This window comes from Herpailurus yagouaroundi, unplaced genomic scaffold, assembly GCF_014898765.1.
Source record: "Herpailurus yagouaroundi ecotype Mexico unplaced genomic scaffold, PumYag 216, whole genome shotgun sequence".
NCBI classification, from domain to species: Eukaryota; Metazoa; Chordata; class Mammalia; order Carnivora; family Felidae; genus Herpailurus; species Herpailurus yagouaroundi.
In genome coordinates this window covers 14,833,667-14,859,861 of record NW_024412447.1, presented here as the reverse complement: position 1 = coordinate 14,859,861, position 26,195 = coordinate 14,833,667, and the positions used below count along the sequence as shown (strand labels likewise).

At 46.9% G+C, this 26,195-nt stretch overlaps 1 protein-coding gene across 6 annotated transcripts in view; it reads left to right on the top strand.

The window, feature by feature from the left end:
- CALN1 (calneuron 1) overlaps positions 1-26,195 on the top strand; it is a 532,439-nt gene that overhangs the window by 128,602 nt on the left and 377,642 nt on the right. For all 6 annotated transcript variants that reach the window (XM_040456205.1, XM_040456203.1, XM_040456207.1 and 3 more), the window contains one exon: positions 16,896-17,020. In XM_040456205.1, the coding sequence (XP_040312139.1) occupies positions 16,896-17,020 (125 nt within the window). The remainder of the gene's footprint in view (positions 1-16,895; positions 17,021-26,195) is intronic.

Sequence of the window (26,195 nt, the reverse complement as noted above, 5' to 3'; positions counted from 1 at the left end):
GTCCACACTGCTGGGTGTAAGTAACCCTTAATGCTCGCCCGCCCAGGCTCCGTCTTCCGGGGCCTGTGGTTGCAGACGCAGTGTGTACTCACGTGTGACGGCTGTGGGTCTCTGAAGCCCTGGCCTGGAAGCAGCCTTCTTTCTGCCTTCAGGCTCCCTGGGGTCCTGCCCTCACGTGCAGGAAATTCCAGGCAGGCTCTTCAGTTTCTGAAACCCTGTTGGTTTCTTCCCAGCTATAAACATGAAATAGATCCATGGTACCGAGCATGGAAAGTTCAGACAAATAAGAATACAGTTACATCCATCGCTCAGCAATAACTAGTATTTACATTTTGTTCTATCTCCTTCCAATAACTTTTTTCCGCGAATATACCTGTGAGCACACGTATGTGGGCATCCCTGTGAATGCATGTGACTATGCGTGTGAATATAGATGGGACCAGGTAATTATATTTATATAGTTGTGGTTATGCTTCCCATATAATTTTATGGGCTGACCTCATAAAAGTAATACAGGGATCAGATAATAAAAAACAATATAAGTGGGTACAAATAAAAAGTAAGAGTCCCCATCAGTCAAAGCCTTCACGACGGAGGCAACTGCTTTTAGCCATTTGTCATTGTTGGCACCCTCCGTGGGTGAAATCACTCCAGATGAAGTGCTCCTGCGTTTTTGGTTCCCTGTTTTAAGTAGAACCTCCCCATGGGGTGCCTGAGTGTTCCAGTTGGTTAAACATCCGACTTCGGCTCAGGTCGTGATCTTGCGGTTCGGGTGTTCGAGCCCCGCATCGGGCTCTGTGCTGACAGCTCAGAGCCTGGAGCCTGCTTCCGATTCTGTGTCTCCTTCTCTCTCTGTCCCTCCCCTGCTCACACTCTGTCTCTTTCTCTCAAAAAAATAAAACAGTAGATAAATATTAAGTAGAACCTCCCCATCCTCTGTAATGAGGGACAAGGGGAGCCCGCTGCCCCACAGCCCTCCCTGTCCTTACCTTCCTGTCTCTGCTGGCCACGTTTTTATTTTTAAATCTTTGAATTGAGGAGCTTCCTTGCGTTAGCTCATACACTTAACTCTTTCCTTATTAACTTTAATCAGTACCTTTGGACCTCCCACTGGGAGAGATGAGGGACTTCACACCCCACGTTCCTTTCTCCTTGTTTTCGACCAGTTGTATCACTAGACCATCATGGGGTCAAACACGTACACTCGTGCTCTATCTGGAGTTGAAGTTTCCATGATTTGTCTATCGCTTTCAGATTCGAAAAGAACGTAGTGTTTATATTATGATGAATATTATTATTATAAATATTCTGTGCAGAAACAACTATTGTGTCCTCAGTCTTGTGCCACTTGTAGAAGATGAAAAAGCCCTCACCTTGGAGGAAGGGAGAGGACAGCCCTCTCTACTTGCGTCTGACGTTCGATATCGCCGTGTGACTGCGGAGATGACCCAGCTGCAGCACGTCGTTGGCTCCTGCGGGGTCCTCTTGTCCCTGCCCTGGTCTGATTTGCTCCCGCGGTGGCCTTCTGGGAGCGCACCTTCTGGTTAGATTCCATCCACGGGCTGGATCCCATTCTCCCATTTCTTGGATTCCTTGTATGTTTTGCCGACACTTGATTGAGTGACTCTGTTAGGAAGTGTGTATGAATTGGACACTTTCTAAGTGCCTGCCCTGATTGGATTTGGACTGGGTATAAAGTAATTTTTCCTATGAGACTTAAGCAGTCCGCTCCGTTATCTAGTGCCCGAGGACGCTGATACGTGTCTACTGCCAGTGTGATCATCATTCATCAGGAAGCTGTCTGTCCTTTTCTCTAGAAGCTTTAGAGTCCTTTCTCTATCCCCGTGCTCTGTAACCTTATGAGGTTTGGGGCTGTTTATGAGTCTTGAGCTACTTGATGGGCCTTTTCCCCAGAGCTTCATATCATCAGATATTTTTCTTCTATTATTTCCTTTCCTTCAAGTTCTCTGTTCTGTCATCCTGAAATGCTTATGACGTGGATGTGGCCCTTCTGCATTAATCCTGGGTATTAGTGAAAATTTTTTATTTTTCTATATTGTGTGGTGTGCATAAATTTCCCCTCTAGTTGTACTGATTTTTTTCTTTTTTTTTTTTCCAATCCGAATTTTAACTTTCCCGAGCTCTTGATTTCACCGCTCACTTTTCTAAGCAGCCTGTCAGGTCTCCCTGAAGCATTATGTTAAAATTCTTCCAAGGTGCCTTCTCTTTCCAGAATCCTCCTTCTTATTTCTGGGGTCACCTTTGCTGTCCTTTTGGGGATGCTGAGTGTCTTCAAGGGTCCAGCAGTCCTGGTTTGGCATTGGCATTTCTGAGCTTTCTGAATGAAAGTGCCAGCACGTGGGGTGCCTGGGCGGCTCAGTCGGTTAAGTGTCTGACTTTGGCTCAGGTCGTGATCTCACGGTTCGGGGGTTCGAGCCCCGCCTCGGGCTCTGTGCTGACAGCTTGGAGCCTGGAACCTGCTTCGGATTCTGTGTTTCCCTCTGTCTCTCTCTCTGCCCGTCCCCGCTGCTCACACTCTGTCTCTTCCTCTCAAAAATAAATAAACATTAAAAAAAAAAAAAAGAAAGCAAGTGCCAGTACAAGTCAGGCTTACTGTCCGTGACGCAGGCTGGCAAGGGTCCAGGACCCCGAGGGGGCCCCACGGGACCAGCGCAGAGCGCGTTTGGCTTCACCCAGGATAGAAATCAGACAAGGAGGAAGTGAGAGCAGAGTCTACTGAATGGAGCAAATGACACGGGTATTAGCAGAGGGAGCGTTTGGGAGGCTCAGAAAAAGAGAAGTGAGTCTCCCCGTCTCTTGGAGTTGGGGTTTTATATTGGAAAGGGGTCGAGGATATGTGTTCCTTCAGGAATCCTGGGTAGGGTCCGATCAAAGGCGACTGTCAGCTGAGTAACAGGTGTTATTCCATAAACCCCCAAAGTCAGGGGCATTGACGCCAGTGGTGACTGAGGTTTGTTCGAGGCTAATGTCTTGTTGCTGGGGATCTGGTTCTTCTTGGATATTATCAGGTGTGGGGGGGCCGAGGATGAAACTCAGAGAATGAGTAACTTGTTGGCTTCCCCCTTTGGGCGGGAACATAGCTTCTTTGGTTTACTCAAGGGCAAGGTGACATACAGAACGTGAGTACACGGGGCCTCCTGGAGAAATGGGAGAGCTGGAGCCTTTCTAAAATCGAGTCCCTTCAGGGTTCCTGTGTCATCAACGCCAGCATCTGCCCCTGAACGTGAGGAGTGACTGCAGACCTTTAGAGGGGTGGGGCATGGATTCCATTTCTGGCCGGGAAAGGGGGAACAGGCCGCCCCCAAGCAAATGCCAGAGGAAGAGGGCCTCACCCTGGGGTACCCACCCAACCCTCAGGAAGTTCACTCCAGTAAGAGGACCTTTTCCTTGGGGTGGGAGACCCGCTCATCTGTTCCAAGTAAAGAGCTTTCATCGGTCACCCCCAATTCCACCCTGTGGACTTGGTACCTGCTCTAGCTCTTAGTGCCTGCCAACTCGGGGCGCTCGTGCTGTCCCACAGTGCATCTCTCTACCTCAGCCTTCCCCTTGTCATGTGTTCGGCCGGGACTTGCTCTGCTCAACCTTGTCCATGAAGATGAGCAAAATCATTCTGCCCGTTGTTTTGAACCAGTGATGGTGGTCCCCTTCTTCCGGATTCTGTGCTTTTATGAACGTATTCCAGTTCGTTCTTCGATACCATGGTTTTAGTGGGATTTGAGGAGAGAGAAGTCTGTTCTGTTTTTATGTTTGAGATGTTTTTACAGTTAGCAGTATGTTATAAAGATTTCCGATGTCATTAAAATTTTAGCAGACATCACTGATACGCAGCCTACTCTGATTTATGTGCATTGCTTATTGATTTCTATATTTTAAGATTTTTTTCTTATTTTTCTTCCTTTACTTTCTTTGTCCTTCCATTAAAAATTAAAAAAAAAGTTTATTTATTTATTTTGAGAGAGACACCACGATCAGGGGAGGGGCAGAGAGAGGAGAGAGAGGGAGAGTGAATCCCAAGCAGGTTTCACATGGAGCCTGATGCGAGGCTCGATCCCATAGACTGTGAGATCACGACCTGAGCCGAAATCAAGAGTCAGACACTTAAGTGAGCCACCCAGGCACCCATTTGTTTCCATTTTAAATACAACGCAGTACAATTTTTTTGGCGCACAATTTTTTGAACACATTTCAGCATAGATTTCAGACAATAGAGTTACTGGGTCAAAGGCTGAGAACCAGTGTTTGGACTCTTCATACATAATTGCCAAATTGTTTTCTCTAAGCTGTTGTTTCAGTGGCCACAAAGTCCCCCGCCCATTATATTTTCCCCAGGATGCTAAAAACAAACAAACAAAAATATGTAAACAAAACCGTCCCATGCTGAAAAAACCGCATAAAAAAATTTTATTTCTTTGGTGGCTTATGAGATCAACTGTTACTTCCATATATCTTATTAGTTGTTTGTCTTTCCAGTTTTGTGAATTGTGTGTTCATGTTCTTTTTGTGTTCCCTGTTTGCCTCTTACTTTTAGTGATACTGTTTATAATGCTCCAAAGTTTATATTTTTATACCGGCAAGGCTCTCAGCCTCTTCCTTTGTGATTTCTGTGGTTCCCTTTTAACTTTGAATGTCCTTTGACTATGAAAGAGGGGTTAGATATTTACATATAATTCACTCCAGGTTTCGATCGTTTGATTTCTTGGTCTTCTCCTTTTAAACAGTCTCTTCATTTCGTTCATGTCTTACGGCATTAAGTAGAATTTCTAGGATCGTGTTACTTAATAGAAGAGGGGACGGGCAAGTTGTCTTCTCCCTCATTTTAATGGCAGTACCTCTGCAGTGATTTTCAAAATGGGATGTGTTTGGTGTCCCTTTGGATGTAGGAGGAGAAGAGAAGGAGAAAGAAATTACGTTTCACTAATGTCCACTGTGGAGAGACACCGACCCTCAATTGCTCATCTGCCTGCTGGTCTGATGTGATGGGGGTGATGTGTTCAGCACAGGTGGGCTCATGGGGGCACTGACCTTATTTCCAGTGACTTCCTCATGCCCTTGTTTCCAGTGACTTGTGACACACGTGCCTGGTGTGGGGGATTCACAGATTATACTCATTAATTTTAATTAGACGAGCATTCCAAAAAGGGGCAGGATATGCGCCAAGAAGCTCCAGCTTTGGGATCATGCATATCACACAGGCCCAAGTGGACCTCAAGACACCGGCTGAGATGGCATTTCCTGTGCTCCCCCAAAGACACCTTCATCAGCGCTTTATGAATGAAAACACTGACAAGCCAATCAGATCAGACAGAAGTTGGCTGAAACCATTGGAAAATGCGAAAAGACTATTTAAAATGTTGATCTGTGTTCACTCTCATGAATAATGAAACCTGGCCTGTATCTTTGAAATGGGATGGAAAATGTCTACAGATGGCTTTTGCGTCACAGTCAAGTGTGGGGCTTAGTTCAGGGCAAAGTTCTTAAAGGAGTTGTCAAACACAGAGGGTCACACGCTTTCTGCCACCAAGAGGGGAGTGATCCACATTTGCTGATCTTTTCTGAGATGGCGGATGCTGTTGGCCACACACACTTAAAGATGACACTTCAACAAAGGTTTGAGGAAATGACTTCTTTTAGAGGAAACTCATGCTATGGAAAGAGCATTTTGAAAATCATGTTTTTGGAAATGTTTCAACCATGATGTGATTCTGCTGCAAAAAAAAAAAAAAGAAAGAAAAGATGTGAGCATGCTATCTATAAACTCAAATCTGCGAAGCTAAAAAATCTGGAAACAGAACTTTGTCAACCGCTTAAGAAATCTTCCAAATGAAGAGATCAAGTGTTTTTTAGACCCATTTGTTAAAAATACAAAAATGCGATTGCTTTCAGTTTGCAAAATCATCCACTGACATTAGGGAAGAAGAAACTTTACCAGCCAAATATCAGCAGAAATCTTGGTATGCCTGTAGGGTGGGAGTACAGAGTGAATATTGTGATTTAGTAAATACTGCCAATGACATTTTTCTTCAGTTTGGATCTGTGTCTCTTTCTGAGGTGTATTTTTGGTTACGGCAGATGTTAAAATCTAGTATGGAAATACACCCAACCTAAAAGCAGATCTTTAAATCACTGCATCTAACAAAGTGTTATGGCAAGTACTTCAATAAGCATGAATGATATCAAATCACATTACTTTCCCCCCAAAAGTCTAATTTCTGTGTTTGGAGAGAAAAAATCATTCACTTAATTAAGCAGGGTTTTAAATTTATTAGTCTAGAGTTAGTTGCACATAGACTTCTCATATTTCAGAATGTTTTCTATGTGTGCTTTCTCTATTTGTTTTAATAGACTTGTCAGACTTTCGTCTAGTTTATTGCTTCTGTTTCAATAGCCAGCTCTTTTATCTGTTTTCTAATTCATCTCTTTCATTATATTCCTGTTTCCTTAATTTATTTTGTTGTTAGTTTTCTAAGAAGTCAGCATTTAAGACTTATGTCGTGTTTGTTTTTTCTCTTTAAGATAATGAAAGCAAATACCTAACATTTTATTTGAATGTTACTTTGCTGTATACCTCGAGTTATTTCCATTTTTGGTTTTTGAAGATAAACCTGTAATTTTAACTTAATAACTTGAATCTAGGAAGTATCGGAGAGCGTATATTAACAAATTCAATTTTATTTTTTATTTTTTATTTAAAAAAATTTTTTTTTTCAACGTTTATTTATTTTTGGGACAGAGAGAGACAGAGCATGAACAGGGGAGGGGCAGAGAGAGAGGGAGACACAGAATCGGAAACAGGCTCCAGGCTCCGAGCCATCAGCCCAGAGCCCAACGCGGGGCTCGAACTCACGGACCGCGAGATCGTGACCTGGCTGAAGTCGGACGCTTAACCGACTGCGCCACCCAGGCGCCCCAACAAATTCAATTTTAATGAATAAGTTCAAGGGATCGAATATCCAACGTGGTGATTACAGTGAATCATATTGCATTGGGTACTCGAAAGCTGCTAAGAGAGTAGATCTGAACTGTTCTCAACAGAAAAAAGACATGGTAATTATGTGACACGATGGAGGTGTTAGCTAACACTAGGGTGGTAATTGTTTTGCAGTATTTAAGTGCATCGAATTGACTCATTGTACACCTTAAGCTTACACAGTGTGATAGGTCGGGTATATCTCAAGAAAGCTGGACAAAATGTCATTGCAGCTATTAAAATATTGACTTTTATTATTGTTTATTTTTTTAAGTTTATTTATGTATTTAGAGAGAAAGAGAGCGAGCGAACACGTGAGCAGGGGACGGGCGGAGAGAGAATCCCAGGCAGGCTCTGTGCTCTCAGTGCAGAGCCCAATGTAGGGCTCCATCTCACGAACCGAACCACAAGATCATGACCTGAGCCGAAATCAAGAGCCGGATGTTTAACAACTGAACCCAGGCTCCCCAGCCCATGTTTTTAAATCCTTTTGTTGAACTACCTGACAGGGCTCTGTTTTCCTGACTATACTTTGCCTGGTAAAACAACTTAACGGAAGAGAAAGAGACGGAAACTCAGAGCCCAGAGAAGAGCAGAGGACTAGATGTTGCTGCAGAGCAGGAAAACCCAAAAAGGCTCTGGAAGTTTGAGTTTTAGGTCCATGCTGGGGTAAAAAGTGTGGTCTTGGAGCCACAACAGGCAGGGGCGGGAACTGAGACCACGGTCTGGCTGTCCCTCCTTTAAGTGGAGACGAGACTCAGTCTGCCCGCTGCTCGGCAAAGTGGCAGAGATGTTTATTTCTGCCCAGACAAAGGCTCTAAAGGCTCCAGTGGTAAATCTGACCTCAAACCTGGCGTTCAGGGAAGCGCAGTCCAAATTGGAATGCGCGTGGGTGCAGGCATTCCAAGCCAAGGATGAAGGTACAAACTGGTCCTGAGCTCGGGAGGCCCTGTGCCCCGTGGCACCTGTGCCACGGACTCGGCTTTCCCAGCGCATGGGGCTCCCAAGGCTAGAACTGCGCCCGCTGAGCTTGCCACAGGAGTTCCTGCCACGGAAAGCGGTAGTCCACGCCCGCCACAGTTCACCGCCAGGCAACGTCCAGGAAGCACAAAGAGGAGAATTAGTGCCTTAAGAAATTGAGACAACAGACATTCTGAAAGAGAATGTGAACAAGTAGGAACCTAAAACGTAAAAGACTAGAAATTGTAACCAAAGATTCAGACCCAGTGCACAATGAGAGGAGGATTGGTAAGAGAAACCAAGTTAAATGGCCAGGAATGGAAAAGATGGTCTTTTCGATGCAAGTCAGTGGACAGGTTAAGCCACGGATTAAGTTACAATTGAAAACAAGAAACTGGGGAATTTAATTTTGAGGAAATTGCTTATGAGACACACAGATAAAAGTAATGAAAACTAAAAAGAAGAATTCGGGGCACCTGGGTGGCCCAGTCGGTTAAGCGTCTGACTCTGGGGTTCAGCTCAGGTCATGGTCTCATGATTTGTGGGTTCCAGACCTGCATCGGGTTCTGCACTGACAGCATGAAGCCTGCTTGGGATTCTCTCTCTCTCTTTCTCTCTCTGCCCCGCCCCCCTCAAAATATATGAGTAAACTTTAAAAAAAAATTAAAAAAATAATTTAAGGAATGTGAAAGATACAATAATTTAACAGTTAAGATTTAGTTCAGCTCAAGTCATGATCCCAGGGTCATGAGATGGAGCCCCATGTTGGGCTCCACACTGGGTATGGAGCCTGCTTAAGATTGTCTCTCTCTCTCCCTGTGTCCCTTCCTTGCTCGTGCACATGCTCTTGTGTGCTCTCTGTCTCTCTCTCTCTCTCTCTCAAAATAAATAAATAAATAAATAAATAAATAAATAAATAAATAGGAATTGAACTCAGAGGGAAGTGTGCCTCGCAAGAAGCAACAATGTGTTGAGTAACTGGTGAACTTGTGCAAGAGTCTAGAAAAGCTCTGGTTGTAAATGGAACAACAACAACGACGACGACGACGGATAATGGGAGGGCTCGAAAGGAAGGTTGACCTGAAACATCGGACAACAATAACACGGAAGAACAAGGCAATCCAAAAATGAGAAACAACCAAATACATAAATATGAGAAGCTAATTGACAGAAGAGGAACCCAGAATGGCCAAAAGTCATAGAAGAAGATGCCTAAACTAGCAATCAGGGATATTCAGTTAAGAAAAATGTAACAGTTTGCTAATACCAAATGTTGGCAAGGCTGTGGGGCAAATAAACACGCTCTTAGACTAACCACCCATCTTTCAAAGGAATCCACAGTGTGGGCTATACTCCACAGTGTGGGCTATACTTAGGCAGCCACTTGCTTCTAATGAATTGAATAGAGTGAAAGCGACGGCATGTGATTTCTAAGACCAAGTCATAAAAGCTCCCTTCTATCTCTTGGATCCCGTCTCTGGGGGAAGCCAGCTGCCATTTCATAAGAACACTTGAGCAGCCCTACGGTGGTGCCCGCAAGGAAGTGAGACCTTTTGTGAATAGCTGTATGAGTACGCCATCTTGGAAGTGGATCCTCCAGATCCAGTCACGCCTTCTGAGGGTGGTTGCCCTGGTCAGTGTCTTGACTGCAGACACCTCATGAGATCTACTGAGCCAGGACGACCCAGCGAGGCAACTTTTGATTCCTGAACCACAGAACCTGTGAGATAATATTTGTTGTTCTAAGTCACTCACTTCAAGGGCAATTTGTTACGTTCGCAATAGAAAACTAACTCAGCCACTTTGGAGAGCAGTTTGGTAAAGCCTGTGTGATATTTTATGTAGGTCTCTGGGCGGAAGAAATGTTGGCAAATAATATACAAAGAGATACACACGAGTATATTCCCCGTAGCATACTTTGACGTCAGTTACATAGTGAATAAACAAATTGCAACATATTTATACAGTGGAAAACTATGGAGCAGTTAAAAATAAATTAGGTGTATATACATGGATTTGGACAAATCCCTAAAATTTAATGTAGAGTGAAATGGGCACGTTGTAAAGCATATGTGTGGTGTGATATTATTTATGTAAATGTAAAGATATATACAGCAATACCATAATATATTCTATACAGTTACTAGCAAATGTAGGGGAATTTAAAACATGGATGGGAAGGATGCATTTCACAGTGGAGGGGAGGAGGTGGAGGAATTGGAGAGGTGGGCAGGGCATCAACATAATCTTATTATTACTGTCAAAAAAAAAATCTTTGCCAAGTAAGGTAAAATGCCAGCCTCTATTCAATCTGAGTGGTGGGTCCGTGCACGCATGATGTTATTTGCTCGATTTTCTATTTGCTTGAAATACTCTTTATTGCCATTAATGGAGATTTTCCTTCTGCTACTATTTTGGGTTCTTTGCTTTGCAAGGCCTGCCCCTTCTCCAGACCAGCTTGCCTCTCAGTATATTGTTTTCTGCTTTTGGACCTGATATCGCCTCACCTACTCGGATGTTTTCTTATGAATTTGCATTCTCATTTCATAGGCACCCTGCTCTCTTTCTTGTTTGTAAGGACATAACCAGAAACCGTAAAATTGTCCTCTTTCTTGGATCCTATCACTGTCGACAGTATGCTCTTTGCTTTACATCTTCTTAAAAGTGCTTCCTCCTGTAATGATGCAGACTTTTCTTATGCAGACCCCCACGTTGGTGTTTTCTGCTTACTCATTCCTGTCTGATTTGAGCTCGATCCCAACTCTGTTTGCCAATTGGCATGCCCCTGCAGATCTTCACAAGGGAACACAATTGTTTTCTAAGTGCTTAGTCAAATGCCCGGTGTCTGGCTGGCATTCATGTGGCGCATCTTTGCTGGAGGAAGATCGGATCTTCTCGTCTCCCCGTTACTGAACTCCTGGGCTGTGCGGAGAAGACGTACATTGCTGGGGTGTTTCAGATCTTCTGCATTTCTTCCTAAATCAAAAGTAAGACATGAAAAGCCATAATCCACCTAGGTCTTTGCTCCTAGGGTCCTTCTCACGGACACCTGTGCCTGCAGCGAATTTCACATCTCCAAGTGCAGGGCCTGTGGCCCCGACCCTCCCATTTCTAGCCACGTGGCCTACCGGGAGGTGTGATCCTTGAGTAGCTGGAGGTAAGGGGGTTGCTGCTTCCCAGTGGTGCCGAGGACAGCGGGGATTTGACCCAGGTTGCTTAAAAAAAATTTTTTTTTTAATGTTTATTTATTTTTGAGAGAGAGAGAGAGACAGAGTGTGAGCAGGGGAGGGGCAGAGAGAGAGGGAGACACAGAATCGGAAGCAGGCTCCAGGCTCCGAGCTGTCAGCGCAGAGCCCGACGTGGGGCCCGAACTCACAGACTGTGAGGTCATGACCTGAGCTGAAGTCGGCCGCTTAACCGACGGAGCCACCCAGGCGCCCCAACCCAGGTTGCTTTTAAAAACAATTCCCACGTAGTCTGGAAGGGAGATAGCCTGATGTCACGGTTGGCCATTCCCGAGCCCCTGAAATAGGAGAGAGTTTGGGTAGCCCCTTGTATGCCCCTTGTATGTTGGGCATTTGACTAAGCGCTTCTAAAACAATCGTGTTCCCTCTTCAAGATCTGCAAGGGCATGTCTCCTGGCTGCACAGGCCGCTCTGGGAAGTCCGCAGTCGATTCCGTGCTCACCCCAGGCGCCCGCGGAGAGCGCAAGCTTCAGCTGAGGTCTTGTCCCTCCTTTCCAGAGTCCGTCGAAGACTTTAAAAATTCTTAAATCCTTTGAAAAAGTTTCAGAGACAAGGTAAAACGCCTTTCTCTAGATTTCTTCCCCCCCTCCCCATCTCTGAGGTCCATTACCAGAACCTATAGGACCGAAATAAAGAGCAGCGCTTCTCAAACTATTCGTGGGGAAGGATTAGTTCGAACATGAAGTCACCTGGTCCCCTCCTCAGATGTGGGGACAATGCTATAAATTGCTGTAAAGATTTCTATGCTGTCTTTCAATTCCTGTCCTTATCTCGGTGCGGACCAGCAGTAAGCCGCGTTCAACTGGCAGTGGTCCACAGGCCACACTTTGAGGAGCCCTGCAGAGCTACATTTTGGTGCAGTATTTGTCCCGAATAATAATATCAGCCCACAGCAGCGTGCCTGAGTCTTTGGGAAGGTGTATTAGTCTTGGTTCTCCAGAGAAACGTAACCGGTAGGGATGCCTAGCGAGATTTATTATAAGGAATTGGCACACCCGGTGATGGAGGCCGAGAGGCTCCATGAAAGGCGGTTGGCAAGCTGGGGACCCAGGAGAGCCAATGGTGTAAACGCCAGTCTGGGTCGGAGTCTGAAGCGGGGAGAAGATGGTGTCCCAGCTTAGCAGTTAGGCAGAGAGAACGCATTCTCCTTTCCTCTGCTTTTTTTGTTCTCTTCAGGCCTCCGGCAGGTTGGATGTGCCCCCCCCCCCCCCTTGGGGGGGGCAATTCCCATCCCCCCACCCCCCCACCCCCCGAGCCTACTGACTGAAACGTTCATTTCATTCAGAAACACTCTTACAGACACACCCAGAATAATGTTCAGTCCAGTTGGCACATAAAATTAACCATCCTCGACGGGCATCATCTCAAGTCGATGTGAGTGGGTCTCTTCTGCTTATTACTCTGCCAGGAAACATGCCAGTTCCTTGCCCCTAAACACAGAAGCCACTCCTTCCTTCCTCTCTCCCTCTCTCCCTCCTTCCGTCCACCTCCCTTCCTCCCTCCTCCCTTCCTTCCACCCTCTCTTCATTCCTCTCTTTCTCTCTCTCTCTCTCCCCTTCCTTCCTTCCTTCCTTCTTTCCTTCCTTCCTTCCTTCCTTCCTTCCTTCCTTATTTTTAATCTTATTTCTAGTATAGTGAACACATAGTGTTATGTTAGTTTCAGGTTTGCAACATAGTGATTCAACAATTCTACACATTACTCAGTGCTCATCAGGATAAGTGTGCCTTTGCTCCCTTTCATCGGTTTCACCCTTCCCCCTATACCCACCCCCTTTTTAGCCTCCTGATACCTTGCCCTCGAGGTGACAATAAAGCCAACCTCCCCGGTGCCCAGGAAGCAGACTCATCTTCAGTTCTGGTGCTTTCCATTCGAATAGCTCCTCGCTCCTGATACAGTTGGCTGCTTGCTGAGAGCACGTGGCATTGGGACACCCCCCTGCCCCCACCCCCCACCCCCGCCCCGTGCTCTGCTGTTCACACACCAGATCCCTCAGCACCCGGGTGCACATTGCCATTCAACTTCTCTCTGAAGCTCGCCCTCTGCCGGGTCCTTACTGATCCCCTCTTAATAACCCAGCGTGTTTTATTTTCAACCTACTGAATCCGTGGTCTCTTTGCCCTGCGTCCTGCTTCATACAATCTTCAGCAGATAATCACTGGTATTGTTGGGAGTATGTCTAGTATTAAACCCAGTGCTTTCTGGAATTTATCTTTTTTCACATTTACAAAAATACTGTTCGGTGTATATCAAAACCCCATTTTTGCATAGGAGGAGAGTGCTGCTAACAGAGGTTAGCAACTTACCTCCGTGGCCCATAAGGGTAAGAGCTACAGTTTCAGTCCCAACCCTGGATTTGACCAGAAAGTTCTGACTCCTTACCATGAAACTGCACTGCCTTACAGAAAATACAAAAAAAAAATTAACCATAGTTTTGTCCATATGACATACCGTCAAATTAATATCTCTCGATGAATAAAATTGCCACTGAAAAAATATTTCTTGGAAAGAAGGATCCATCTTTAAGTTCCGGTGCAGGATCGTGTTTGTCTCTGCTGATGAACTTGTGTGTATTTCCCTTCCTTGGCCAAAGGGACCATCTGAAAGCTTGGGTTTGCCCAGGTGGCGTGGAGTGAAATTTAGTTTTTAATTGCAGCGGCTGTTTTTAGCTTCCTTGGGATTGTATTTATTCCTCCCCTTCTTGAACACGACTCCATTTGTCCACGCGCAGGGTCCACTTACATGTTTCCTTTTCCCACGCTACGTGGAGCGGTTGGGGGCGCAGGCTGGGCGCCCTGATTGTGAGCCTACTTTTGCAAGCTGCTTTTTCCAGAAGCAAATCATGTTGGTCTGTCAAATGGGACTCACTGGTGGCCAGTTTTCCCTGCAAAGTGCTCCACATATATTCTGTGACTGAACCTGGGGAGGGGCTTGGATTACATCCGACCGAGTATAACCTTGTCACTGTGGCTGGAGGCATTTGTGTGGTGCCCCCAGAGCCTCAGACAGACAGGCTCATAATGGGCAGATGTTTATAAAACGCGGACAACCTAGAATGATGGGCGGTGAAAGGGGAAGGGGATGTTTTCTGCGCATGTGCTGAGCTCGGCGGCCGGGGGGGGGGGGGACTCTCCCCGGGTGGTGAAATTAGTGTCTTCCCATGTTTGTACGACTTAGAAATTAAGATAACCGCTGATAAAGCCGACTGGGTCCTGCGGCCAGTGGTGGGAGGGAAGCTGAAGCCAGTGTTGGGAACTAAGCACAGCCCATGGCCCTGTCCCCAAATTAGGATCGGCCCTGGCAAAAGGGACATCTGATTCTCACTTTTCAGTGTGTTTGGTCTGAAAATCTTCGCTCGGTGAAAAGAGGAGATGGTAATTGAAGTGTTTGTCCAAGAGAAAGCTTCTTGTATTGAACTTCTTTTAATGTTTATTTTTGAGAGAGAGGCGGAGGCGAGGGACAGAAAGAGAGGGAGACACAGAATCCGAAGCAGGTTCCGGGCTCTGAGCTGTCAGCACAGAGCCCGACGTGGGGCTCAAACCCAAGAGCTGCGAGATGATGACCTGAGCCAAAGTGGGACGCTCAACCCACTGAGCCACCCAGGCGCCCCAAAAGATTCTTGTTTTTTATGTGTGAGGATAGATTTGGCTGCGAGGCGTAAGTCTGACTTCTAATTAGCTGAGAACGTTCCCCTTGTAATTGGCCAGTGTAGACGTGCTTTGTAACGAGCATCCTGCCGTTCGTGATTGGCTGGCGGATGTAGGTTTTGTGAGCCGGGGAGGGGTGAGTGTGGTTTTGGAGCCTGATGGCTGGCTCTTGCCTCAGCCGTGTGTCTGTTTTACTTTTTGGGGACCCAGAACATTTGTGAGAGATGTCCCGTCTGTTACGATGAGTGAAAAGTACCTTTGAGAGAAATCGAGAAATCAGGAAGTGTGGCCTATTTTTCAGGAAGATAATTAATTCGTTTTTAGACATCTTGAGTTTGAAATGAGAGTTTGACATCCGGTGGAAATGTCTGGTGCTTAGCTGACGCGCTTAGTGGAAATAGCACTAAGAAGGCCTGTGTTCTAGAACTGATTCTTCTGCTAACCGGCTCTGTGTTCCGGGTCAAGCCCCGTAGCTTTTAGGTGTCTCGTTGGTTAGTTTGTAAGTTAGCGGCTCTCAGCCCAAACAGGGACCTGCCAGTGTGTGCTCTGGACTGGAGAGAGGGTGGGGTGTGGGTCCTGCAGGACTTGTCACTTGTCACCAGGTGTCCCTGGTGCCTGCCGGCTCCAACCTCCCACGGTTAGGACAGTTCTTGTCACGAGTGTGGGTTTGAGGGACAGCAAGGCTGGATGTCCCGAGCGGTCATCCTCAGAGACGGGGTGGGGGGTGTCTTCCTGTAAGTTATAGCTTTTACCTCATCAGTGCCTGGAGGGCCCTTGGGGCGGCTCCCTCTTATCGTACAGGTGCAAACCGTAGTAAGAAATAAGACTTCACAAGTGGCTTCTCTGGAGAGTGAGGGATGTGTGGGGAGAGAGCTCAGCAGTTATCTCTCCCCCACAGAACCCTGGCAGAGAGGCCCTCACCGCTGCTTGAATGCCCCCAGGGGTGGGGAGATCACCCCTTCCAGTGCTGCCCAGTTCACCTTCCCGGAGCTCTGTTAAGAGGTGTTCTTTACTCACAGCCTGTTATGGACTCCCCGTACTTCCTACCTGTTCCCTAATTCCACTCAAAGGGGGATCAGTCCTCTTAGCCCCCTTTCCAGATAGGGGAGCACAACATGTGTCCCAACACGCTCAGCGGCTCCCTCGCCGTAACAGAGAGTCGTGTTCTCTGTGCTGTGGAGAAGCCCACCTTTCTAGCCGCCTTGTCTTTCTCTTTTGCACTTGCTCTGTCTCCCTACGCTGCCTCTTTCCTCCTTCTTCCCCTAGCCTGTGTCGCACTGGTGGGACCTCTTAAGCCCCAGGGCTGTCTTCTGGGCAGAGGAGCTTTGCTGGTCTAAGGGATGCAGTAATTCCCTGTAAGATTCTGGAAGCAGCTTTGTTCTGGGACACTGAGTGCCACGCGCCTTTCTGTCAGGGCGGGTGGCGTGAGCGGCGTCCCAGAGGGCTGCGCTCGTGAGCGGCTTTGACCAGCAGGTGTCTGCACCCAAGCCTGGCACGGGGGCCGCCTCTCCCAGGTGCAGAAGGTTGTCTGTATTTACTTAGGGCCTGCCGTTTCCCACCCGATTCGGGTGCTGTGTGAGTGGCTCATCTGCTTTACCTGGGAGAAGTCGAACCCGTGGATCTCCACACGGTCACAGCCGAGACGCCCAGTCCCCGGGGAGCCCGGCATTTCTGAGATGTGCGTTCCTTAAGGAGGACCAAAAAAGTTTATCGGGCCAAGTGAAGGAGCAGGGAGGCTTCTTCTTTGCCTGGAGAGGACGAGGATGTGATGATGACATGACGTCCCACGGCGTGCAAGGACCACATGGTTCCAACGCACGAGTAGATCGGGACGGTGACGTAGCACGTAAAGCAAAGAAAGCGCTAGAACTCGGGGTCCCTGGGGAGTTGTTCAGGCCACGGGGACCCTGGGATTTTCTGACTTTCCCTCTAGAAGTGTGATGGTTCTTTTCAAAGTGACAACCGGCCATCTGAAAACCCAGGTGGTCCTTTCAGGAAGCAAAGAAGGAACGGACGGTGACCTCTTTCTCTCCCCACTCCCGCTTCTCTGTGAACAGGGAGAAGATGCCTTTCCACCATGTGACCGCTGGCTTGTTGTACAAGGGGAATTACCTCAACCGGTCTCTGTCCGCGGGCAGCGACAGCGAGCAGCTTGCTAATATCTCCGTGGAGGAGCTGGACGGTAAGGAGCCCGCCCTGTCTGGGAGGTCAGCCACCCCCGGGAGGCGTCCGAGGCGATCGTGCGTCTACGGTGAAAGTGTCAGACTCTGGCCACCCGTTGTGGCCAAGTCTAACGGTGGTGCGAACGGGAACGGGCTCAGAGATAAATTCTGCATAAGCGACTTCTTTGTGCGGGACGGACCTCGTCATTTGCTTTCTTTGTACACGGACTGGGGGACAGCCTTCCGCTCCCAGAATACATTTTCCGGTTTACGGAATCTTGATCGCCAGTGGCATCGTCGTTTCTCCATGTTGTCAGTTACGCAGGGCCCAGCTGTAGGGGAGGTTTTAAGCCCTGCTGATGGCTGTCTCTTGACTTGGGGCCATGGTGCTTTGAATCCTGCCCAGATCAGAATCCTCTGGAAGCCTAGACATGGTGGGAATGGACAGCAATTATTTTAATTGCCTCTGTTCCTTTGTTACACAGTGTAGTCCTGGGTGTTCAGGGCAGCGATAGGGATGGGAACACCATGACTAAATTCATCCTGGGACCGTGCCCTGTCGTCTCCTCATTGGTAACCCCCTGATTAAACAGCAAAATTACAAAGAGGAAGAAGGACTTCATTTCTTCGGGAATCGAAAATGAGGTGGAAGCAGCCAGATGTTCAGCTAGGTGTTACATCCGCAGAGGCCGAGCCAGAATCCGCCCTCCCCGACGTTTTGGGATGCCGTGTTCCTTGTGAACACCATTTTAAAGCATGGAGTTGAGATTTGCTTTCTAAAGAGACGTCAGAGTTACCCCGATGGCCCACCTATTTGCTTTTAAGTGACATGGTCTGACCAGCGTGCTGTCTCCGCGCAAGAGGGGCGCCTCACGGCCGTTACTCGCAAGAGGAAGGCGGGGAAATCCAGCTCTGGGCCAGCGAAGCCCAGCTTGCTGCAGACTGGGCAGGAGTGGAGGAGGGCGGAGGGACAGGGCCGTCTGATAGCCTTTCCTGCTCTTGTCCATTTTGATTGCTTGCTCATCTAAAAGACTGGCTTATTTATATAAGTAAACCGTAAGGCAGCAGAGGCTGGTGGGTAGGGTTCCCGGTGGGGGCATGTGACAGGAAGCCGGAGTGACAGGAAGCAGAGCCAGGCTCGCCCCCGTCTGGACAGAGGCTGGTGGCAGGAGAGGAGAGCAGGACCCTCGGGGGATCTCCTCGGCTTCAGTTGGCCAGAGGACATTCGGACGCAGAAGCAGGCAGTAGAGGCCTGACTGCCTCCAAAGCCAGGTGACCATACAGAAGGCCAAAGCTCAGCTAGTATGTTGAGCGGGACCCAGGCTTCCCCGGACCCCCGGGGAGTCCGCTTAGGGAAGTGGTACATTGATTTGGGGGTGTGTTTGCGTTTCTGTTTAGTTGAGTAGGTCCCTGGGCTCAGTCATCAGCAGGAGGGGCTGGAAGGCTCCCTGAGTAGAGGCCATGAGATCCGGGCAGGAAGTCCCTGTGTTTAAAAGTGACTCTTAAAGAGGTCGAGATGACTAACCAAAGGGAGTTTGGAAATCACCTGTGGCTCTTACAGATCCTGGCTTTCCCTTGCCTTTTCCCTTCCCTCCCAGCGTTGCTCTGAATAATCAAGAGATGATTTCTCCTTAGAGCATCGGCTTTTTTCTCTGTTAAATCTGGGCCACTGCCAGGGCGCACAGCTTTTCAAGAGGACTGCGGGCTGGATTTTGCCGTCCCCCCCCGCCCCCCCCCCCCCACCCCCAGGGTGGCCAGTGGAATCGCTCTCCGTGTACCTGGGCAAGTGGCCTAGCTCAGGAGCGTGTTTCACTCAGCCCCAGGCCGCCGAGCAGGGCTGAAAGGTGCCTTCTCAGCAGGCACGAATAGCAGGGAGAGATTCTAACAGCCCTCAAGCCTACATGGGCAGGCTTAGCAGTGGGGGCCCCGCGGAGTCCCTAATGAAGTCCAGCCAGACTTTATAGCCTGAGGCCTGAGGCCAGCTGCTGAAGACACTCTGTTGTCCTTCAGGAGGGTAATCCAGCTCTCAGCTTGGAGAAGGGCCATTTATTTTCTGATGGAAGATTCCTTCTACTTATTTACTTTTGGCCAAGGTGAACCCTGAGTTATGACTGCTCATGCTTTATTACGAGCATCTTGGGGCTCCGGGCAGGGCTGTGCAGATGTGCACTGAGGATAGAGCCAGCAGGCAGGGTCTGAAAACCAAGCGCAGGTTGGTTCTCAGGGAAGACACCTTTCTGAGGCTTTGTCTGTTTGCTGTTCTCTGAGCCCTAAAGACCTGTTTCCTGTTGCTCTGGGCCACTCATTTATCCTCAGAGGAAACATGGCATTGCACAGGGAGTTGATGTTGGGCACTGAGGGGAATCAAAGCTTCCTTTGTGATCCATTAGTTGGGCACTGCCTTCCCTCACTGTGCCCCCTTCCTTACCCCGTGGCGGCTGCAATCCCCCGCTTACGAATCGCCGAGGGGACAGGTTCCCCTACCTGGCTACTGTTTATCACCCAGGATAGAATGTCCCTTTCCTTCAGTGGAAGGGACAAACTCACCCGGTCCGTGAGTGGTTACCTTCTGAGAAGAGGTGTGAAAAGAGCCACTCACCATGCAGGTTATCTCCAGCTGACATACACTCTGGAGAGTTTCTGTTTCTTCTCTTTAAACAAAGAGAGGGAGTCATGCAAACCTGCATGAAGTTGGCCAGACTGGAGTTGGAAATCACCTAACAAACAAACTCAGCAGTGATGAATTGGTGGAGACATTCATTCATTCATATTTAATTCATTTGTCCATTCTTATTTATTCATTCATGATAGGAATGTTTACCCGAATGCTTTCTGGGTAGAGGAGGAAATGAAATAAGTATAATATTCGTTACCTGTTCCCAAGGAATTTGCAGTCTACCCAGGGAATTTATGTGCATACAAAATTTATTAGCAGTATCTTTTTAAAAAAAATATTTATTGGGGCGCCTGGGTGGCGCAGTCGGTTAAGCGTCTGACTTCAGCCAGGTCACGATCTCGCGGTCCGTGAGTTCGAGCCCCGCGTCGGGCTCTGGGCTGATGGCTCAGAGCCTGGAGCCTGTTTCCGATTCTGTGTCTCCCTCTCTCTCTGCCCCTCCCCCGTTCATGCTCTGTCTCTCTCTGTCCCAAAAATAAATTAAAAAAAAAAAAAGAAACGTTGAAAAAAAAATATTTATTTATTTTGAGAGAGAGAGAGAGAGAGAGAGAGAGTGCACACGCATGAGTGGGGCAGGGGCAGAGAGGGAGGAAGAAAGAGAGTGAGAGAGAGAGAGCACCAGCGGGAGAGGTACAGAGATGGAGAGAGAGAATTCCAAGCAGGCTCTGTGCTATCAGCTCAGAGCCCCACATGGGGCTCAATTTCATGAACTGCAAGATCGTGACCTGAGCTGGGATCAGGAACCTGACGCTTAACCAACGAAGCCACCCAGGTGCCCCTATGAGCGATACCTTGCACTTTCAGAGTGTATCATGTAAACGTTTATTAGGTTTACCAATTCTAATTTTGTGAAAACCATTTTCTTAATCCTATTGACTGACTAATCTTACGATGCTGTCTTAATCTTTAAATTTACCTCTGTCTGAATTCATACGTTTTCATTCATACATGGCATGAGTATCCATTGTATGTCAGTATACTTCAATTTCTGTATCCATTTCATTCAGGATGGATATTTGGGTTTCCCATTTGAGGCTGTTAGGATGTAATCTGGCCACTGTGAAATGTCTGAGTGCGGGTATTTCGTGCCTTTCGTTCTAATGCTACATTTTCATTCTTTGTTTTCCACATCATACATCTCTACTCACATCATTTTATGTAGTCTGCATTCCTTCTCGAGTTTGTCTTCTACATCATTGACTTACTTGTCTATAGTCATTAAGAAAATTTTTTTATTACTGCGTTTAGAGCATATCTTCAGTTTTCTGGAAGTTTCAGTTTCCTTGAAGCTTAATTTTACTTCAGTAGTCCTCCTTCCTTTTTCTTTTTCTTTTAGAGAGAGAGAGAAAGAGGGTGTGTGAGTGGAGGGGAAGGGCAGAGGGAGAGGGAGAGAGAGAATCTCAAGCAGGCTCCACGTCCAGCATGGGGCCCGACCTGGGGCTCGATCCCACGACCCCGGGGCCATGACTTGAGCCAAAATCAAGAATCAAATACTCAACTGACTAAGCCACCCAGGTGCCTGCCTCCTTCCTTTAAAAAACAAAAAACAAAAACAAAAAACAAAAAACACCCAACTTTGGTTAAAATAGAATACAGGGAAGTATTAATGCACAATTCAGTTATTATTGAACATGAACATTCATTCAACAACTACTGAGGCTAAAGGAATGTAGTATTGTTAGCACCTTAAAGTATCCCCGGGGCCCTTTCCAATGCCTCTTCCTCAAAGACAACCACCAGCCTATTTCCTCTCAGCGTTTCATGGTGTTTGCATTTCCCTTCATCTCAGTGGGGCCAATGCCATGTCTTGTTCTTTTGTTCCCAGCCTCTTTTCCTCAACATATTTGGGAGACTCAGCCATGTTTTTGAGGATAGCTGAAGTTGATTCATTTTCACTAATCTATAGTATCCCATCATCTATAAATATGCCACAATTATTTATCTGTTCTATTCTCAATGGGTATTTGGGTTGCTGCCAGCTTCAGCTATTAGGGTATAATCGGACCATCCCCCTTTTTTGTTGCTGCAGTAGTCTTAGGATGTGCTTTCCTCATGCCTCTGACTTCTTGCCTTCCTGGGGCCTTATTTGTTTATTCTCTCTCAACTCTTTGTCTTATGAGAACAATGTGGACACAGTTTGTGAAAATCTCTTCTGTGTCTTGCCATGATGTATACAGAGACACATATATATACAAGCCTTTCCTCCACGTCTTCCAACTGATGCTACCTTTACTTCCCATTAGAAGATGTTTTTCTAGGGTCCCTTTTGCTTTTTTCTGTTCTACTTTGTGACTCCATAAAGTCCTTTGCGGGCCCAGAATCTGTGAGCCAACAGGGTTTGTAAAGAAACTTTAGTTTCTTTGTTTTGTCTTCACTTTATCTTAGACCTGGGATAATTTTCCCCTTGTCAGCCCCAGCTGGAGAGTCCAGTTTGTAGAAGCCACTCATCTAGTCCATGGCTTTTTTTTTTTTAATGTTTATTTATTTTTTTGAGAGAGAGAGAGAGAGAGAGAGAGAGAGAGAGAGAGAGAGACAGTGTAAGCAGGGGAGGGGCAGAGAGAGAGACAGAGACAGAATCCAAAGCAGGCTCCAGGCTCTGAGCTGTCAACACAGAGCCCGATGTGGGGCTCGAACTCACAAACCACAAGATCATGACCTGAACCGAAGTCAGACACTTAACTGACTGAGCCACCTAGGCGCCCCAAGTCCATGGCTTCTGAGTGGAGGTGGGACCTTTGGTTTTTGTTTCTTTTTTAATGTTTTATGTATTTTTGAGAGAGAGTGCAAGCTGGGGCAGGGCAGAGAGAGAGGGACAGAGGGTCTGAAGCAGGCTCTGCGCTGACAGCAGTAAGCCTGATGTGGGGCTTGAGCTCACGAACCGCACGATCGTGACCTGGGCTGAAGTTGGACGCTCAACCGACTGAGACGCCCAGGTACTCCTGGAGGTGGGATCTTGTTTGCCGCTACTCCTGGGTTTGCTTCCTGTGCCACAGAATTATGTAACTTCTTTGTTTCTCCCTTGTCTTGTTCTTCTTCCTATTCCCAAACTAGTATCCAGCACTCAGTGATCCCAGGTTCACTTCTCATCTTTCCCCCAAATAATGCAGGATGGGACATAGCAACCCATAGCTCTTGCTGCTCCTGGAGAGTAGGGTTTCCTGATGAGCTTACAAAAAGGGGTGCTGCTGGGCTGGGTTTGGATTGGGTTGGGGAATAGGTCACCATGGAAAACAGTTGTTATGAACTAGGGAGTGACTGCTTCCTTTGCTGGGCAGGTAGCCTGTGGGTCGCTGTTTGCAGGGGCAAACAATGGCGGTGAGTCAACGTCCTCCTGCTGTAAGTACCTCTGTAGTTCCCAGGGTGGGTGGAAATTGCTTTTCTCCGGTTTCTTTGGTGTTGCAAACAGTGAAGATTCTCCTCAACTCCTGACATGTGTATGCATCTCAAAATTCATATTTCTGGGGATGTGCTCTTATCCATGCTTTGGGGGCTATTTTGAGTTTGGGGTGCTTCTCTCTGTAGCACCTGGCGGTGCTGCTTACACCCCTGGTTTTGACGTGTGTCACTGCTTTGGCATTCACGTCGCTGGCTGGTCCTTCGCATCTTCTCTACCTCTTTGTCTTTTGCAGTGTTCCTCGCGTGCCCCTCATCTTCTGCCCACTGTAGTCCCCTGGGGTTGTTTTTTGTTGTTGTACCCCCAGACACCTATGTGCTGATTGCCTCGACGTGCATATCTTCAATCCCTGCCTCTCTCCTGCAGTTTAGATCTGCTACCCATCGTCCTGTGTAGATGCCTCACGTGTTCCTTAAGCTGCAGAGATCCAGAGCTGAATGGATTTTCTTTTTTCTCCAAAACTGCCTCTCCTCTGGAATTGTTCGCAGGAAATTATGTCACATCATACCCAGTCAGCTACAAAAGTAATCTGGGAGCCATCCTTGATTCTTCTTTTTCGCTCACCACCCCCCCTCCCCCACGTGTAATTGGCAAAGTCATGCAGATCTTGACTTCTTTCAACATATCTCAAAACGATTCCTTGCTCTCTGACCACATTGCTTTTGTCTTGGGCCAGGTCCCCACCTCCCAGACAGCTGTAGTCACCAGGAGTTGATCTCCTTGTGCCTCGTCTAGAGTGTCATTCATGTCTCAGTTCAGTTTCATTTCGTTGGAGGGATACTTCCTAATCATGCACTTGATTAGGTTATCCGATTACTTATAACTTTTTTTCTTCTTGGCCTACAAATATATTAGTATATATTTTTAATATTTCTTTAATCTTTGAGAAGACTGGGTGGCTTGGTTGGTTAAGTGTCCAGCTCTTGGCTCAGCTCAGGTCATGATCTTACAGTTGGTGAGTTTGAGCTCCATATCGGGCTCCGTGCTAGCAGTGCAGAGCCCTTGAGATTCTCTCTCTCTCTCTCTCTCTGTCCCTCCTTTGTTTGTGTTCTCTCTCTTTATCTCCTTAAATGTATAAATAAACTTTAAAAAAAGTTTCTTTAGTCTTTAAAAAAATTTTCAAATCCATAGAGGTTTGGAAAGTGTAGTGAATAACTGTATGTCTTCATCTAATTGTTAATATTGAAGCATTTGCTTTCTGTCTCCCTTTTTTCCAACACACACACACACACACACACACACACACACACACACACAGAGGCATGCACCCAATTTTTTTCAGTTCTAGAATTTTAATTTCTAAAATTAATCTCTAAAATTAATTTCTAAAATTAATTTCTAAAATTCTAGAAATTTAATTCTAGGTTCTTTTTTGGAGTTTTCATTTTTTTTTTGCTGGAATACTCATCTGCTTACTCATTGAAACAATATTTTTCTTGAATTATTTGGACAAATTTTCCTATATTTATAGTAGCTCTTTAAAGTCTTTATGTACTTAGATCCAACATCTGGGCTCTAGGCCATCTTGGGATTGGTTTTTACTGTTTTTTTATTTTTATTTTTATTTTTTTTAGATTATGGTAACACTCTCTAGTTTCTTTGCATGCCTATTAATGTTCGTACACCAGACATCGTAATGCTATGCTATGGAGACTCTGTGTTCTGTTATCTTTCTCTGAAGAGGGCTGATTTTTGCCTCAGGAGGTAGTTCGGTTACTACCTGACTGCTTTCAAGTTGTTTAGGTTTGGTTTTATGCTTCTTCAGGGTAGGGCTGTGGGAATCCCAACATGTCTCCCAAGCCCCTCTAACTCGGCAGGGACTCAGCCTCCAAACTGTCTTCCTTGTGAGTCTCATCAGGGCTTGGCTTTAGGTTTTGATCATGTGGACCTAAAGAAGGCCTTTAGAGTGTGTTTTTTATTCTTGTGATGTGGTCCTTCTAGTGTCTGAGCTGGGTGCCTGGGGTATTAATGAGGTTTTTTTCAGACATCTGGGATTGCTTCAATTCTCGTATTTCTTTTCTCTTCTCAACTTCCAGGAAGCTGCTTCCTGGTAAGTCTGGTTTAATCTCAACTTCCATGTGGGTAGTCCGGCCTTCGGCCAAGTATTCATAGGAGACCCACCTCACCTGCAGGCTTCTGGGGCTTTCTCTCTGCAGTTTTCTTCTCTCCGCTGCCTTATCCCATAAGGTTCTCATTCCTTCAGCTACCCCAAAGTATGAACTGGGCTTGGGAAGCGGTCCCCAGGTGGGGAGCTCACCTGGTCAGTTTCCCTTCTCCCTACACTTGTAGTCTTGCGCTGTCCATGGTCTACTGCCTGGAAACAGCTGCTTTCTGTATTTTATATATTTTGTTCAGTTGTGTGGTTGTACATGGTGGGAGGGTTATTTTTATACCAGTTACTTTATTGTAGCAGAAGTCTGTTGTTAATAATTTAATTTTTTTTACTCAGACCCATTAAAGGCAATTTTCAACCAACATAGCACTTACCCTTAAACTTTTCATTTTTGTTTATAATTCTTTTTTTTTTAATGTTTATTTATTTTTGAGAGACAGAGAGACAGAGCATGAGCAGGGGAGGGGCAGAGAGAGAGGGAGACACAGAATCGGAAGCAGGCTCCAGGCTCTAAGCTGTCAGCACAGAGCCCGACGCGGGGCTCGAACTCACAAACCGCGAGATCATGACCTGAGCCGAAGCCGGACCCTTAACCGACTGAGCCACCCAGGTGCCCCTGTTTATAATTCTTAAATGGCTCTCCACAGCCTACAGCTGTGTGAACTTTACTGAAACAAGCATACGACGTCTCGAGTGGCCTGGACCCTTCCTTTTTTTAAATTAAAAAAAAAATTTAAATTTATTTTTTGAGAGAGAAAGAGAGAGGGCTGGGGAGGGACAGAGGGAGAGAGAGAGAGAGAGAGAAATCTTAAGCAGGCTCCGTGCTTAGCATGGAGCCCACCACCTTGAGATCATGATCTGAGCTGAAATCAAGAGTCGGACATTCAACCCACTGAGCCACCCAGGTGCCCCCCAGACCCTTCCTTTTTGTCCGCTTGACTCCCTGCTTTCCTTCCAGATGGTTCCTTGCCACCTCAAGATCTCTCCCGCTTCTCTGCCTTTGTTCTAGCTGCT